This window comes from Rattus norvegicus, chromosome 1 (assembly GCF_036323735.1).
Source record: "Rattus norvegicus strain BN/NHsdMcwi chromosome 1, GRCr8, whole genome shotgun sequence".
Lineage (NCBI taxonomy): Eukaryota > Metazoa > Chordata > Mammalia > Rodentia > Muridae > Rattus > Rattus norvegicus.
This window is the reverse complement of record NC_086019.1, coordinates 183,244,666-183,261,665: the sequence shown is the minus strand read 5'-3', so window position 1 is coordinate 183,261,665 and position 17,000 is coordinate 183,244,666. Positions and strand designations below refer to the sequence as shown.

Genomic DNA, 17,000 nt, shown 5'->3' with positions numbered 1-17,000 from the left:
GTTTGGAAAAGTAGAACTCTATGCCAAATGGGAAGAAAAATTCTACCCCCACAGAAACAATCTCAAGGGGCAGAAGCAGAGAATAATTGGAGGGAGAGGGCCAGCCAAGGGCAGACATATATATATATATATATATTGATCACAGGCACTTACTTGTGAATGGACCAGTCCTGTCCTGGGTTCAGGTAAGACTGTCTGGAGCTGTGATCTCTCGTATCCACCTCTCTATCTAATCCCATCCTCTTTCAGGGCAGTTGAGAGGAAGTTTAGCATCTGGACACTGGGGTCCTGTCGCTGACCATCATGTTATCCTGGTTTGCTGCTGTAAAATTTAGCATAATGTTTGCATCCATCTAGAGTTATTTCACCTGTTGCAACCACAAGCAATCATTTTGAAAATAGTAATATGTATTATAGTCTTCCTTATCCATATAAACGGTGTCTCCTGGTCTATATAAGTGATGTTTTCTGATCCATATAAAAGGTACATGACAAAAGCATTTCTTCTGTCTATAGGGAAGGGGATTAGATTATGCACGCACCTCACCCAGCTCTGTTCTCAAGATTCCAGGCATCAGAAACACAAGGGAAATCCAAAGTACCCAACCTATCCTTGCCTTCGGCAGGTGTTTCCAGGACCAGAAATAGAGGGCAGAGCACAAAGGATGGGGCAGCTGCTCTCTTTGACCTGGCTGCTGCTGGTTATGGTGGTAACTCCCTGGTTCACTGTAGCTGGAGCCAATGACTCACCAGAAGCAAGTAAGTGTGTGTGTGTGTGTGTGTGTGTGTGTGTGTGTGTGTGTGTGTGCGTGCGTGCGTGTGTGTGTGTGCGTGTGTGTGTGTGTAGAGCAATGTTCCCTTTGCAGGAGCAATCTTAGCCCCTCTTTTATCACACTTGATATGATCTTTATTCTAAGCCTATTCCTCGGATTGTAATGAGCACAGGACTCACTTCAAAGTTTTGTTAAGGTGCAAATTCTGCTTTAGTAGGTCTAGCAAGGAGCCTGAGACTCTGAATTAATAACAGCCTGTGGATGATTTTGATGGCAGGACAAGGGGCTAGTACATCTCCAAATCATATCTGCATTTCACTATAAAGTCACGAGCATGCCCTGTTACATAAGAGGTTTGACTCACCTCTTCTATGAGTGTGAGGTCATCCCATGGGGGTAGCTTTGCCTTCTACCCTGGAATACTTTGGAGTCACATTAAATATAATTGTGAGGTCATGGTTAAAAGCACATGTTCTGTGGTCAGGCCATGTGTGTGTACCCTGTTTGACAACGTGTAAGAGACTTGCTCTTTCGGAATCTCAATGTTCTGTTCTGTAAATAAAGAAAATAAAGATGGGTACCTGGCGGGGGTGCATTGGGAAGGATTTGGTAACCTCCAAAATGAAAAGTACACATCTTTTGCCAGACACACAGTGATGGTAAGCTTTTTCCTTCAACTGTTAAAAGTGGAGTGTCAGTGTCCTGGCAAACGGGCTGGAGATCTTCAGAGAGAAGAGACGCTGGGCAGGGTCTTGATAAAGTCTGAATAGGCAGAGAAAAGGACCTGAATAGAAGGCACAGATTGGAAAGGCTGTTAGCCCTGGTGGCAAGTTAGCCCTTTGATGTGACAATATGGTCATTTTAAAAGAAGGCACAATGGGAAGGCCCTGCATGCCTAACTAGATGAGTAGAAAAGTCTACTGGGGGGGAGCTCCGATGGGTGGGTTTTGAAGGTGTCAACAATGTAACAAGTCCTGGGATTTGCCGGCTGTTGAGGTTCTGAGGCTGGGCTCTTCTGTTCACAGGAAGGTGTTCTGAATGCCACGACAATGCCACCTGTGTGTTGGATGGGGTGGTCACCACATGCTCCTGCCAGGCAGGCTTCACTGGAGATGGGCTGGTGTGTGAGGACATAGATGAGTGTGCCACCCCGTGGACTCACAACTGCTCCAACAGCATCTGCATGAACACACTGGGCTCCTACGAGTGCTCCTGTCAGGATGGCTTTCGTCTGACGCCTGGGCTGGGCTGCATTGATGTGAATGAGTGCACAGAGCAGGGGCTCAGTAACTGTCATTCCCTGGCTACCTGTGTCAACACGGAAGGCAGCTACTCATGCGTGTGTCCCAAGGGCTATAGAGGGGATGGTTGGTACTGTGAGTGCTCCCCTGGCTCCTGTGAGCCAGGGCTGGACTGCTTGCCTCAGGGTCCCAGTGGAAAGCTGGTGTGCCAAGACCCCTGCAATGTCTATGAAACCCTGACTGAGTACTGGCGCAGCACAGACTATGGTGCCGGCTACTCCTGTGACTCAGATATGCACGGCTGGTACCGGTTCACAGGCCAGGGTGGCGTTCGCATGGCTGAGACCTGTGTGCCCGTACTGAGGTGCAACACGGCTGCACCCATGTGGCTCAATGGCTCGCATCCTTCGAGCAGAGAGGGCATTGTGAGCCGCACAGCCTGCGCACACTGGAGCGACCACTGCTGCCTGTGGTCCACAGAGATCCAGGTGAAGGCCTGCCCTGGTGGCTTCTATGTTTACAACTTGACAGAGCCCCCTGAGTGCAATCTGGCTTACTGCACCGGTGAGTCTGGCAATGCCCTACATCCTTAGTCTGCAGGGGTCGGTCTTGAGGCACAAGCTGTTGATTATTTGTATTGGTAATATTGCAGATCCTAGCTCCGTGGAGGGGACTTGCGAAGAATGCGGGGTAGATGAAGACTGCGTATCTGATAACGGCAGATGGCGCTGCCAGTGTAAACAGGACTTCAACATTACAGGTGAGACTCAGAGGGAGATATTTTGAGAGAATGATCAGCACTTAGCGGTGAGGCTCATGCTGGTGTGGGCCTGTGACCTAGACGATACATATCCAATCAGTGAGCTGGAAAGCCTGGGCAGTTTGAGGTTCCTCCTCACTTGGTTCCTAAGTTCTCAGAGGGTAGGGGCTGGGGGGACCTCTTCCTATTCAGTATCTTCTTTCTGAGGACCCCATGGCGGGATCACTAGGTAACCAGAAGCTGCTGAGCCACCTGCCACATCAGAACTGGATTGTAGCAGTTCTATGGTCAGTGTACATTACAGGACAAGGCACTGGTCCCCTCTCATCTTGTTTCCTCATGGTGTCATTGAAGACGGCTGAGTCTGTTCCAGACTTGGGTCATGTGTTGTTTGATGGTCTGATCCTGCTGATAATCCAAGTATTCTTTGTATGGTGAATTGTATGATGAACACAGTCCTCTCCAGGTTGGTGGTGCTTGCTTCCTTGAGGTTGGTTCAGGGTGTGGGCAGTCATATTACATTTGCAAATAACGCCTCACAAGGTTAGCTGTGGAAAGGAACACATGGGCAGGAAGTTATTAAGCTTCTGTTGTGCTTTAGTAAAATACTTTCACAAGACTAAATGAATTTTTTAAAAAAATTAAAAAGTTATATACAATGGTGTGTGTGTGTGTGTGTGTGTGTGTGTGTGTGTGTGTGTGTGTGTGTGTTGTGTATATGTGAGGAGGGCCTCAAGTACCATGGCACATGGGTGGAGATAAGAAAACAACTTGCGGAACTTGGTTCTGTTTTTCTACTGTATAGTTCCTAGAGCCTGAACTTAGGTAGTAAGGCTTGACAGCAAACACCTTTACCCACAGAGTCATACATCAACCCCCAAATACTTGACTAATAAGAAAAACATTCTAGCTTTTCATTATTGTTTACTCCAAACCCTGAGCCTATTCTTTGTCCAAGAGGGAAACTAACTAGTACATGGCCTCAGAGTCACCATCAATGAGGGGACTGGCACCTGCATGTAGCAAGGATACCAGAATAAATGGCAATTAATTTTTTCTTTTTTCTATTTTCTCCTGTCATCTGGATTTGATGTTAATAATGGATGAGTGAAAGACCCTCAAACTAACCTAAATTTTGTATACAAAAGGAACATGGAGCTGGATGGCTGGCAGTTGGACCTACCCATTGATGTTCATAATTCAGTTTTGTCTGGGAGAGAACTGTGATTAGCCTAAGGCATCTTAAGTGCCACCATCTGGTAGTCAGCCCAGTGAACATGCTGTGACCCTGGGGAAATGCCTGGCCTCAGAGGCACAGGCTCCTAATCCTGCTGTTTCTGACCATTTTCAGATGTCTCCCTCCTGGAGCACAGGCTGGAGTGTGAGGCCAATGAAATCAAGATATCCCTCAGCAAGTGCCAGCTACAGAGTTTGGGCTTTATGAAGGTCTTCATGTACCTGAATGACAGACAGTGCTCAGGCTTCAGTGAGAGGGGTGAACGAGACTGGATGTCCATAGTGACTCCTGCCAGGGATGGTCCCTGTGGGACAGTATTGAGGGTAAGTCTTTGCCAGTAGAGACAATAGGGTTAGAATGCTTAGTGCCAGGTTAAGCCCTAAGTCTACCCCTTGTACAAGCTTCGGGTGAGTTGTTTGACCTGACTGAATAATTTCATCATGGAGGGATTGTTACTTCTCTGTAGGGTGTTGAGAGGATTAAATTAACCCATGTGTCTGATCTAATCTTGATCTACAAAGATGGCTTCCCATTTTACACACAGGAAAGGTAGGGCTAGGCTGGCAGAGATGGCTTCCAGCCACTAGGGTCAACACTGGGACAAGAGGAAAGCCTGTTTGTGTCCAGGGATCCTGAGGAGAACCTGGCCCCCCAGAGCTCTCTGCAGTGATCAGCCCATAATGTTTCTGTGGCTGGTGCCTGGCTTTCTCCTGTCTCTTGCATCCCTGGAAAGAAAGTGTGAAGAAGTAAAAGAACAGATGGAAAGGAAGAAATTGTTATTTGTTAGGGACAGTGTAAAAAGACATTAGGGATAGCCTGCATATGATTTTTAGTTTTTAAGAGAAAACTTGCAGTTTTGAAACTAGCCCAGGCTTTGTAGATCCCTTGCTCTGCAGGGATATACTCAGATCTTAGGGAACCATGAATTCCCATCCCTTCATCAATGAAGCAGAGATTCAACAGTCCAGTCACTCTAGGCATGGTAATGCAGAAGGAGGATGTAGCTCATGGTCTTGAACACGATGTCTTCTCCTAAAGTCACTTCTGTTGTGACACAGAGATGGAGAGGGCAGCTTTCAGGTGTCCAGACAATCTCATTGGCTGTAAAATCCTGCTCAGTGTCTTATGTCCCTTCTCCTACTCCTCTTCCCCCAACACAGAGAAATGAAACCCACGCCACCTACAGCAACACCCTCTACCTGGCAAGTGAGATCATCATCAGGGATATCAACATCAGAATCAACTTTGAATGCTCTTACCCTCTGGACATGAAAGTCAGTCTGAAGACCTCCCTACAGCCTATGGTTAGGTGAGGGCGCAAGGACCTCCAGTGATCCTGGGGGCTTCAGCCTAGAATCCCTAACCTTAATCCCCTTAGCCCCTTACCCTCTTACCTCTTCATCTCCTCAGCCCCTTAACCCCTCAGTCCCTCACCCTTCACTCCTTCAGACCCTCAGATCTTCAGTCATGAGATCTTCAGCTGCCTTGCCAAATAGGAACTGGCTTTGGAGGCTGGGAGGCAGGATTGCTTAGTGGAGACAGTGAGGAATCCCCGAACCCAGATTCCAGCCCAGACTTTGACATATATTTACTGGATAGCTGTGGGGAGCCCAGATCCACCATCTAACTGTTGCCCCCATGTGCAAGGGGGATTTAACAATACTTTCATTGCCTTTGTTAGGACAATGATATTTTGAAAAAGTGAATAAAATACTAGTCTCTATCTTTTCAGAAGGATTGGGTAGTCTTGCTTCTGGAAGGGATTTTGAGAAATCATATCTCATAATTAGGTCTCAGTTTTTATCCTCTGAATTGAAAATGTCTGATTAAAGAAGAATTTACAGATCATGCTCTTCAGAGCTGCCTTGATTGGGTGCAAAAGTAGCTGGAGAGGTGAACCAGAAAAACTCTGTCCATTTTGATGAAAAATAGAATTCCTTTGCTAAATGAAATTGAAAGTCTTGAGTATGGTGAGTCACAAGCCACTGATGCTCATGTTGGGAAAGACAACAACAGGTGCAATCACTAGTAATTATTGAGCATTTGCTCTATGCTAAACATCATGTTAAATGCTTTATAGGAAACATCTCATGAGAGTATTACAGTAACTCTAAAAGAGTGGCTCTCAACCTCCCTAATGCTGTACCCCTTTAGTACCATTCCTCATGTTGTGGTGACCCCCAACCATAAAATTATTTTCGTTGCTATTTCATAACTATAATTTTGCTAGTGTCATAAATCACAGTATAAATGTTTTTAGAGATAGAGGTTTGCCAAAGGAGTCGTGATTCATAGGTTGAGAACTGCTACACTAGAAAGGGCAGACTCAGGGAAGAGTTCTGGGCTGATATGTGTCTGACTTGCTTACTTTGGGTTATTGAATAGAGTGAATTGGGATAATGTACTCATGTCCTGGGCCTGCCTTTAAGATGCCAGAGCAATAGGTATGTGACCAAATCTCTCTGGGGCTCATGGGAGTCTCAGCCTGATTTCCATTGTAAAGTGGACTTCTGTGTGGCTGGGCATGTCTCAGACACCTTATTTTGTGTGACACAAACACCTCTTTCTCCTTTGAGAGACCATCCAATGGAATTCCTATTAGCTTGAGTGTTTAGAGTAAAAGCCACCTATTTATAAGACCCAGTCTCCTGTAGGTATCAAAAGTAACATTATGATGGATCCTCAGAACTCAAGTCTGCAGGACTCCTGACAGCTCACCTTTTTTTGCCTTTTAAGGCTGAGACTCAAGAAGTCCAGGCAGGTCCCTCAGAAATTTGTCCTATTTTGAAAAATGGTAACAAGGGGCCAAACGCTGGTTGCAGTGGTCATGATACTCAAGACATGGTGTATGGATCTGTAACATCAGAATCATCAGGACCTTGCTAGAGATGTAGAACCCTCAGTGGTACTTGAGATCTGCTCAGTCTGAGTACCCTTCTTCCCAACATCCCATACCCCTGTGTCACTGCAATTTGCCAATCTGCGGTGAGGGATCCAGTGCCGCCACTGAATAAAAACACCAGATAACTACAAGATGGCTGACCAAAAAGTGTAACCATCTGTGAGTGTTCTCAACTTGGTCCTCTTACCAGCTCTTCTTCCTCTACAGTGCCTTGAACATCAGCTTGGGTGGGACAGGCAAGTTCACTGTGCAGATGGCACTGTTCCAGAACCCTACCTACACACAGCCCTACCAAGGTCCTTCTGTGATGCTCTCCACTGAGGCTTTTCTGTATGTGGGCACCATGCTGGATGGGGGTGACTTGTCCCGGTTTGTACTGCTAATGACCAACTGCTATGCCACACCCAGTAGCAACTCCACGGACCCTGTAAAATACTTCATTATCCAGGACAGGTAAAGCATTTGATCCTATGTGGGGTCTCATAGATGGGGTCTGGAGAGATGTCTTTAGAATTAATGGGGGAAGTGCATCTTCATAATCCGGTAGCTGAAATTTAGCATCCTGACCCACTCCAAATACAGGCAAAAAGCCACAAAAGGGTTCCATCCTTGAGAATGCAGGGATCTACCTATGCAATTCATTAGTTTTTAGCTCCGAATTCATTAGGATATTCCCTAAATCTTATTATGTAATGACTTTGCAAGTATGTAAAGCACATATCAAATGGTTTTAAAAAAAAACATTTTAAGAGGTGTGCCTAGATTTCACTGTTTTTCTTTGTATTCTTGAAACATCTTGTTTTATGAAAGAAAACATTATATTTGAAGAGAGTTCCGTACGTTCACTGGAGTGCCTGGTGGGCATCCATGACTCAGAAAATATAAGAAACCTAATGGAAAGAGAGGATCTGGCTGGAAAGAGTACAGAATGGGTGTGGTCAGCTAATGAGCTGCTGGAACCATGAGGGCACGGGTGTGCTGTCCCTTCCATAGGAGACCTTAATTAATAGATATTTTGAAAGTTTGCTGATTTCCAAGTGGTGTGGTTGCCCTGGTGAGGAGAAGAGTTGAAACCCATTACACTCACGCAGCTTAAATTCTGAAGGCAAGATGCAGTTACATGAAAGTGAGATATGCAGAGTGCTGGAGAGAAAAGGCCTCTTGGATGAATGAATTCGGGGAGGAAGAGGCTTCTCTGCCTATGATGCAGGCAGGGGGGTATTCCTGAGAGGCCTTGACTTACCCTCTCCTGAGGATGGTCTTTAGAGTCAGCCTGATTACCTGGAAGATACATGCTCACCCAATTTTCACCCTCTGCTTAGAATATACCTTTGTTATAAAGTAGAAGTCTGTTCTAGAATTTCTCATTATGAATAGTGCCCAACTAACACCTGATAGCTTTGTTCTATTTGTAAGATCTCTTCTGTTCATATGACAAGTTATACAAAGGGATTGCCATGTGTAGTCACGATCAATATGTATGCAGGATTGTGTCCTATGAAAGAAAAAAGATTAAATAAGCAACAATACAGATGTTGGGACACACAGGCAACCTGGAATTGTGACAATGTTGACATGATTGTGACAGGGCATGAGAAGGATATGAGCTCCATCCTTGGCTTTTCCATTTCCTTGCTCTGAGGTGCAAGTCAACTCATGTACTTGGATGTTTGTTTTCTCATATGCCACATGGGGATAAATAACACATGCTCTGCGGGAAACTCTAACGTTATTTTTCATGAGTATAAAATTGCTTCAAGTATGTCCTAAAAAAGCAGGAAGAAATGTGGTGTGTATTTGTGTCTCTGTGTGGGTGCATGAGGAAGCTGGCCTGAGCGTTATGACTCATGGAGAAGTGTTACATCACAAGACAGGAGGCAAGTTGAGGACACTGAAGGTGACCAGAGAGGACACTAGGATATCTGCTTGGGTTGAGTATTTGGGGCTGTCATGAGCTGTGTTGAATATGGATTTCCATTTTGGAATGGGTTACTGCTTAATTTCATGTCATCGTCGGTTTCCTCTTGTTCTTGTTCTTGTTCTTCTTGTTCTTCTTCTTGTTCTTCTTCTTGTTCTTCTTGTTCTTGTTGTTCTTCTTCTTCTTGTTCTTGTTCTTCTTGTTCTTCTTCTTGTTCTTCTTCTTGTTCTTCTTCTTGTTCTTCTTCTTATTATTATTATTATTATTATTATTATTATTCCTCCTCTTTTTCTTCTTCTTCTTGTTCTTGTTTTTCTTGTTCTTCTTCTTTCTTGTTCTTCTTCTTGTCCTTGTTCCTGTTCTTGTTCTTCTTGTTCTTGTTCTTTTTGTTCTTCTTGTTCTTGTTCTTGTTCTTGTTCTTGTTCTTCTTCTTGTTCTTCTTGTTCTTGTTCTTGTTCTTCTTCTTCTTCTTCTTCTTCTTCTTCTTCTTCTTCTTCTTCTTCTTCTTCTTCTCCTTCTCCTTCTCCTTCTCCTTCTCCTTCTCCTCCTTCTTCTCCTTCTCCTTCTCCTCCTTCTTTTTCCTCCTCCTCTTCCTTGTCTTCCTCTTTTTACTCCTTCTTTTCCTCTTTCTATCTCTTCTTCCTTCACTCCCTCCTGCTCCTTCTCTTCCTCCTCCCCTCCTTCCTTCTCCTTCTCCTCCTCTTTCTTCTTCCCTCTTCCTTCTTCTTCCTTCTTCTTTCTTCTTCATTTTCTTCCTCTTCCTCTTTTTTCCCCTCCACCTTTTTTTCAAGTAGAGTTTGGGATGCTAGGATTGGATCTGATTTACAGTGGTTATCTAATACAGAGTGAATGCTGCTTTGAATGATTCTTTATTGGTTCTTTAATTTGCCATTCTAGCTTTCTTCTAAATTATCTTTGGACAACCATGAAATGTAACAGGCGTACCCAGTTCACATGCCCAGAATGGCCAGTACAAATGTGAACTTCTGGATGCCATTAAATGCATTGCAGTTCGGGGCACACACTTGTGTAGGATCAGGAGCTGGCAGGACTCCCTGGTTTCTGCGGAACAGGCACCCATTCAACAGCATAGAACAGACACTGATTCTTGAATATGCATCCCTATCAATGAGAAGTTTCTGACTTCTGGATTGTTCCAACTCTGTAGTTGAAGTTTTTTTTTTTTTTTTTATCAATTTTTAGCCCCAAAGATGGCATTTTAAGTACTTTGCAAAAAATAACTAAGTTAACCCTCACAATTATTTTTTGACATGGACTATAATTAATACTCCTGTATGCTTATTGAGAAATTGAGGAAAAAAGATTTAACTGGCTGCCCAAAGTCACACGGCTAACAGGTAATGATGTAGTATTAAAACCTAAGAAGTAGAGCTTCAAAGTCTTGGCTTAGCCAACTCTATCATATCTTAATTTTCCCCATTCAGATGTCCACATACAGAAGATACAACCATTCAGGTGACAGAGAATGGCGAGTCCTCTCAGGCCCGGTTCTCTATTCAGATGTTCCGGTTTGCAGGAAACTCCGACCTTGTCTACCTTCACTGCGAGGTGTACCTGTGTGACACTATGAGTGAGCAGTGTAAACCTGTGAGTCATATACCCACCATAACAGCCCATCTCTATCATCAAGACATTTGGCCACAGGCATAAAAGAAGACATGAATTTGTGATGTTTTCCTATCTTAACATAAGGGCACAGAGCTGCAAGATAGAGTGGGCAGGGCCAATCAGGCCACTTAGTCTACCTGACTGTTAGGAAGCAGTGACTGTCTCAGAGTGCTTGGCTAATAAATTGGCCTTATTTGCAAACTGCAAGCATATCTGTCAATAAGAGGAGCTAAGCTTCCAGTGTTATATGCAACTCAGTTGTTTTAATATATTCAAGCTTCACAAAAATTCACCAATACTTTCTCTCTTTCTCAATTGGAAAAATTAAAAATGCTTAAGTGACTTGTCCACAATAAGTGGCCAGGCTGGGTGTGAGCTCCTATCTTCTATATGAGACAGGAGGATGCTCTTCTGACCTGGCCACCCACATGTCGTGGTAAATCTCCAACCCAAATAAGCCCCTGCAAGGAAAACATGACTCAATTAATATAAATATAAGCTGCATGCCTAGATTGGGCATATCTACCACTACACTACTCTATTCCCCAGCTATGAAATCCCTCATAACTTGCCATTTCTCCAGGCCACATGCTTCTGTTCCATTTTCCTTCCACCTCCTCCTCTTCAGTCTTCCTCTTTCTCCTTCCTCCTCTCATTCTTCCTCTCACTCTCTCCTCATTGCCCCAAAATGTTTTAGCTCCACCTCTCTTCCACTGCCTTATCACTGACTCTAGCCTTTATTTTACAAGTTAAACTGGGGAGAGGGTTCACGTGAAGTCACCTGAGTACATGATTCACTCCACATCCCAGGCAGTCTCTCTTGAGGAAGCAGAATTAGTATCAAAATTCAAATAGCACCAGGGCAATCCACAATACCCACATCTTATGCCAGGATCATACTTACCTTCCTCTCCACACATGAGTGATTTTTCTGTGTCATTCTTCCCCCACAGACCTGTTCTGGTACTAGATATCGAAGTGGGAACTTCATAGATCAGACCCGTGTCCTGAACTTGGGTCCCATCACACGACAAGGTGAGAGATCTACTTTTCTGTCATGCTTCTGAATGGGGAAGAGGCAAGGTGGCAGAGCCTGGCTTCTTGGACCTACTGGGAACTGAAGAATGAGCATCTGTGGACTGTCTGGGCATAAGGTGGGCTATCCGCTGCCTTGCTCTTTTACCAATTGTAGAGGATTCATTCATTCATTTATTCATTCATTCATTCATTCATTGCGGAGTCATTCTTTGGTGCTTACTGTGGTTTAAGATCTTGTGACAAGCCCAGCAGATCTGCTCCCTCGGATCTTATTGATTAGTAGGGAAAATGGCATCGTTTAGATGTGTAGAACTGCAGTTGCCTTGGCGTAGTAAGAACATGTACACAGACTTTGGGACTGTCCTGACAAAGGAAACAAACACAGTCTGGGTGATGGAGAAAGATGGAAAAGAAACTGACCTGTTAGGAGAACTGAGGGAAGCTAGGCTGGTGGTGTTGGATAAACTAGTGTAGGTGGGGCAAGTGCTGTGGAACTTTGTAGATCATGATAGGTTTTAAAGCCATTCTTCTGAAGGCAATGGGAGTGGGGCTCTGGAACGATCCAGTTTAGGGGAGAGGCATGGTCAGATTTTGGTTTCAGAAAGATGACTTTGACTATGCAGGGAAGCTTATCTCAGCTTCCTTGGAAGTCACATGCCTTACTTCTCATGGATCTTTCTGTTTCTCCCAAAGGTGTCCAGGCCTCAGTGTCCAAGGCTGCTTCCAGCAACTTGGGTAAGTTTAGGTTCTTTTTGTATAGTTACCTGCCCCATGACAGCCCTCTCTGGTTTCTATCTGGGGGTCTGAGTGGACGGGAGGGCATCGCCTTCAGAGCCTGAGCTACCAAGAAGTGATTTCTCTTGGAAACATCTAGACATTGGTCTTTATTCATGTACACACTCATGCTGTCTCACAGTAGTGTGCAGGAACAGAGGCATGACCCAACAGCCTGAGAGAATGTAGTATCCAGTATCCAGGTATATTTGCACACATGCTCAGATCTCTATGATATCACACACATTTTAACTGTGTGCATATTTGTATCTGCTTACACACAGATCACACACTCCTATTTGCATAGACATACACATACTAATATCTGCACACAGATTACACACATATCTGTACACAAACCATTGATACTCATACACACACACTCACATCTTCACACACATTCATGAACATACAGAATATACATATTCACATCTGTATATGAATCACAAACATTCAGGTCTGCACACACAAACCATACACACTCACATCTGTGCACAAACCATACATACTCATATCCTCGCACAGACTGTACACACTCATATCTGCATATAGACCAGGCACACTCATGTTTGCACACATATCACAATACTCACATGTGCAATACAGATCCCATATGTTCATAAATGCACATCCTGATTACATACATTCGTATCTGCACACACAGATCACACGTGTTTGTGTCTTTTTACACAGATGTACACAGAGCTGCAGTTCTCCCAAGGACATGTACATCTGCCCTACCCTTTTCTTGGTTGGCACTTCCTGAAGCTGAGGGTCATCTCTAACACCTCCAGGGGTTGTTCCACAGGCTACAAATATTTGCTGAGGGCTACTTTTTGCCAACTGAGCCAGTCAAACATGAAACTTTTTTTTTTTTTTTTGCTTCTTCAGGCCTCAGACCACAAAAGCCAGAAACTGGTGATATTTTTGTGGCCTTTCTCTTATGCCTGCTGCCTTATTTGACACTTTAGATGAAAATTGAATCCACATAACGAATGCCTTTCTTGGCTTGTAGAACCTGGATCTAAGAGAGCTGTTACACTGACCTGGTGTTTATCATAAGTTCTGTATCACTGAGCTCGGAGCTGGAAAGTTGTGGTGCTCCTATGACTTAGGCTTGTCCTCTGTGCCTAACCTTCAGGGTCTCTGGGATGGTTGAGTGTGTTAGGTACTAGAAGAGCATCTACACCAAGTATTCACTACTGCCATTTTCAAACCACTTCAAATGGAATGGAGTCTTTATCTACTTTCCCACCCAAAGCATACACCTTCTTCTAACTGCCTAGTAAGAAAGAGTAGTCCTCCTTCTTGGCTATTCTGTAGGAAACTGTCTTGTGTTGTTCTGCACAAAAGGATACCAACATCTGCCATGTTCCTATATTTGTTTACCTTTTAGGGTTCCTGAGCATCTGGCTGCTGCTGTTTCTCTCAGCTACTTTGACCCTGATGGTTCATTGATGGAAAACAGAAAACCTGGTGTGGCTCCCAGTTCACTTCCTGCTGGCCAGGAGTGGGGATGCAGGCTGGTAAGCAGCCAGGAGAGAGGGAGCTCACACTGCCTCCAGCTTGCACTTACCCTTTTCCTTTAACCCTCACCATCAAAACCGAGTTGATATCTTTCAATGCTGCTGATTCTTCAACTGGAACTTGTAATGTGTCTGTACATGAAGCCCCTGTCTCTTTAAGGAATGTATCAAAATAATAAGTTTAAAACAATCAGCTTTTGGAGTCGTTAATTCAAATCATTATGGAGCACACAGTTGCTGTGAGCACTGTCTGTGGTGCTGAGCATTACACGGTGGGAATAAAACAGATCCTTTCCTTATCTTTATGTACTTCGCAGTTGCTCCAAGAAACTGGGCTCAATGAGTTTTCTGCCATGTGACCCTAGATAAGACACACAATGTATATGAACTTCACTTGTCTATTCATTCATGTTTACATCCATCCTTCCATTCAAAACATTTGCCAAGTCACTACTGTGCTGGTTTCTGAGATCTGCTGGGGATATACCAGTCAGCATAGACAGTGAGCAATTCCAAAGGTTGCCAGAGACTCAAGGAGTAGAGACTTTAACAGACAACAGGAGCTGGCTGATTCCTTGCAGTGGGAGACAAACCTGATCCTCTCATAGGGCTCTGTGGTTTTTCAGAAATGCGTTTTGAGGACTCCACATGTTCTAGGCCTACACCAAATGCTAAGAAACATTTGTTGATAAGACAGAGTCAGTCCCTGCTGTATAGATCTCAGGTCCTAAGGAAGAGATGTTGAAGCAATGGCAGGTGTCTTATGTCTCCTTCGGACTCCTGTTTACTGGATTTTTACTTGTGAATCTTAAAGTTGTAGGCCTTTTCTCAACCATCAGCAGCGGGGGAGAGCACAGCCATTCACCTTCCATTGGTAGAGAGTCATTGTGAGGCTTCATACATGAACAGGAGCCAGACACCCAGAGATCCTAGAGGTCTCCAGACAAAAGGTCACCAATGCTGATGGGAACTCTTTTCTCTGACCCAGCTGTTTCCTGGCCTCCATCAGATACCAGGGAAAGTCACACTTGTGGGTCTGAAGCAAGGGCTGCTGGGACAATGTGTCTTATGCTAAGAGCTCTTATCACACACAGACATACACAGAATGTGCAGGCCTCTTGCTATTATACAAGAGCTGTGCAGGTGGCCCAAAAGCTGGTCTGATGCTGCCCAACCCACAATTAGTCTGTGGTCAGCTTGGACCGAATGACGCTATACAGAATGCTCTGTGTTGTGACTTGGGAGCTGCAGACCTTGAAGGGAATGTCTAGGCCATGGAAAACAGGATCAGCAGCTAAAGGCAAAAACTGGGTGAGGAGGGGGAGGAGAAATATCACAATGACGTCTTTGCCCCTTTCTTGTCTTTTCCTTACTTGCTTTCTATCTGCCAGTTACACCACTTTAATGTATCCCTTAGATATTCTGTGCACAAATTAAATGCCAGATACTTTTACAGTAATGAGGAAATAGGAAATTACCGAAATAGAGCCATTTGGTAAAGAAGATACTTTGAAATAATAACTATGAAATGTAACAAGCAGTGACAATCATTGGGGAGGAGAAAAAGGGCAAGGGCTGCATAAGAGAGTAACAAGAGTATCTTTTCCACATAGAATGACAGGGTACAGTCTCTCTGACATGCAGAGACTGAGAGAGTAGGGGGCTGAGCCATCAGCTGGGGACAGATGGCTGGAACAGCAGCAGTGAATATACTGAACCTTGTGTCTTTCCATGAAGGCTAACCAACACCTGCACACCGAAAGCGTGACTCACGAGAGGAGGCCTGACATAGACATTTGCTTCCACCCATTTGTTAATTAAACAAATGCCTTCTCAGTGAAGATCAAAATCCCTGTTCACAAAGCTCCTGAAGACTCAATGGGCAGATTAGTTATCAGGCAAGCAATGTGATTTGAATTGTCCTAGAGAGGTCTGGGAACAGAACCGAGGGTCAGGCAGAATGTAGGTTCGGAAAGGCTTCCTAGCAGAGGTGGTAAACATGAGGTAATCTGGGCAAGGGAAAGATTATTCAAGCATTTGGGGATGAGAAAGAGCCCAGAGAATCTGGCATTAGTGTGAAGTCGAGCTGGTACAGTGAAGTAAGAAAAGAAGTAGGAAGTGTAAAATGGTCAGATCCCTAGGGCATAGAGTGCTGAGAGCAAAGGAAAACACAGGCACAGGAAAAACTGCAGAAACAAGGGGACCTGCATGAAAGCACAGAGACCCATAACCAGCACCAAAATCACCCTTTCACACGATGGTGACCTAAACTTGGATTGGTGAAGTAAAAATAAAGAGGGCATTCAAGACATTGAAATGTTGGAAGTCACAGTGTAGAGCTTCCTGGAATTGAGGCTTGAGGAGAGAAGGAGTCAAGTCTCCAGCTTGGAAGACTGGGAACAGTGCTACCACTGAGCAAGGTGGATGGTAGAAATAGGGACAGGAGGTGGGGTCAGGGAAGCTGATGAGTTCAGATTGGAAGCTGTTAAGTTTGGGGGACCCTCAAGTGTCTAAACGCGGGAGGAGGAGCCAAACAGAACCTGGAGACTGGTTGTGAAGCTCAGGAGAGGCATCGAAGCTGGGGCCCAGCCTGCGGATGAATTTGACATTCTGTGCTATAGTTTGAATGTGAAATGGTCTTCACAGGTCCCTCTTTCCAACATGTGTTTTGCAGGTGGTGGTGTTATCTGAGATGCTGTGGAGCCTCTAAGAGGTGGGGTGCAGTTGGCAGAAGTAGATCACTTGAAGGCAGACCTTTCAATGTTAGGCCTGAGCTCACTTCCTGTCTTGCTCTCTACTTCCTGATCTTTCATGATGTGAACAAATTCTGCCACATGCCCACTGCCACAGACTAAACTCTGTACTATGGTCTCTTCCATGATGGACTGAAGCTCCCTGTTCTGATTGGTTTTCTGTCACCTTGATACAAGCTACAGTGAGTTATCAAGGGAAAGAAATGTTAGCTGAGAAAATGCTTCTGTAATATTGGCTGGGAGAGGGAGAGTCCATTGTGTCTGGGAGTGGAGCCCCTGGCAAATCAACCATACCCAAGGAGAGATTCACACATCCAAGAATATTTGGGCGGTATAATTGGCCTCGGAGGAAAAAGAGATACACAAAGTTGTGTGCACAGGGGACAATGGGGTTAGATATTGGAAGACTTGGAGAAGGGACAGAATCTGAACAAACCTTTAAAGCTATT

General features: G+C 44.6%; 1 protein-coding gene across 2 annotated transcripts; it reads left to right on the top strand.

Moving 5' to 3' along the window:
• On the top strand, window positions 1–13,990 carry Umod (uromodulin). 2 transcript variants are annotated; one of them, XM_063281291.1, is made up of 11 exons: window positions 1–185; window positions 627–759; window positions 1,799–2,578; window positions 2,667–2,774; window positions 4,126–4,334; window positions 5,172–5,320; window positions 7,121–7,366; window positions 10,277–10,439; window positions 11,414–11,495; window positions 12,192–12,233; window positions 13,669–13,988. In XM_063281291.1, the coding sequence occupies exons 2-11, from the start codon at window positions 666–668 to the stop codon at window positions 13,728–13,730; spliced, it is 1,935 nt and encodes a 644-aa protein (XP_063137361.1). In that variant the 5' UTR covers window positions 1–185; window positions 627–665; the 3' UTR covers window positions 13,731–13,988. The 2 variants fall into 2 exon arrangements, with proteins under 2 accessions (XP_063137361.1, NP_058778.2); NM_017082.2 differs by lacking the exon at window positions 1–185 and having other exon boundaries at window positions 650–759; window positions 13,669–13,990.
• The last annotated feature ends 3,010 nt before the right edge of the window (window positions 13,991–17,000 follow it).

What these genes read in the sequence shown, in the direction of transcription:
- Umod (NM_017082.2), top strand. Translation starts at nt 666, where the DNA reads ATGGGGCAGCTGCTCTCTTTGACCTGGCTGCTGCTGGTTATGGTGGTA. An exon ending in CAATGACTCACCAGAAGCAA is followed by an intron (nt 760 to 1,798) that starts GTAAGTGTGTGT and finishes TTCTGTTCACAG; the next exon opens with GAAGGTGTTCTGAATGCCAC. An exon ending in CAATCTGGCTTACTGCACCG is followed by an intron (nt 2,579 to 2,666) that starts GTGAGTCTGGCA and finishes GTAATATTGCAG; the next exon opens with ATCCTAGCTCCGTGGAGGGG.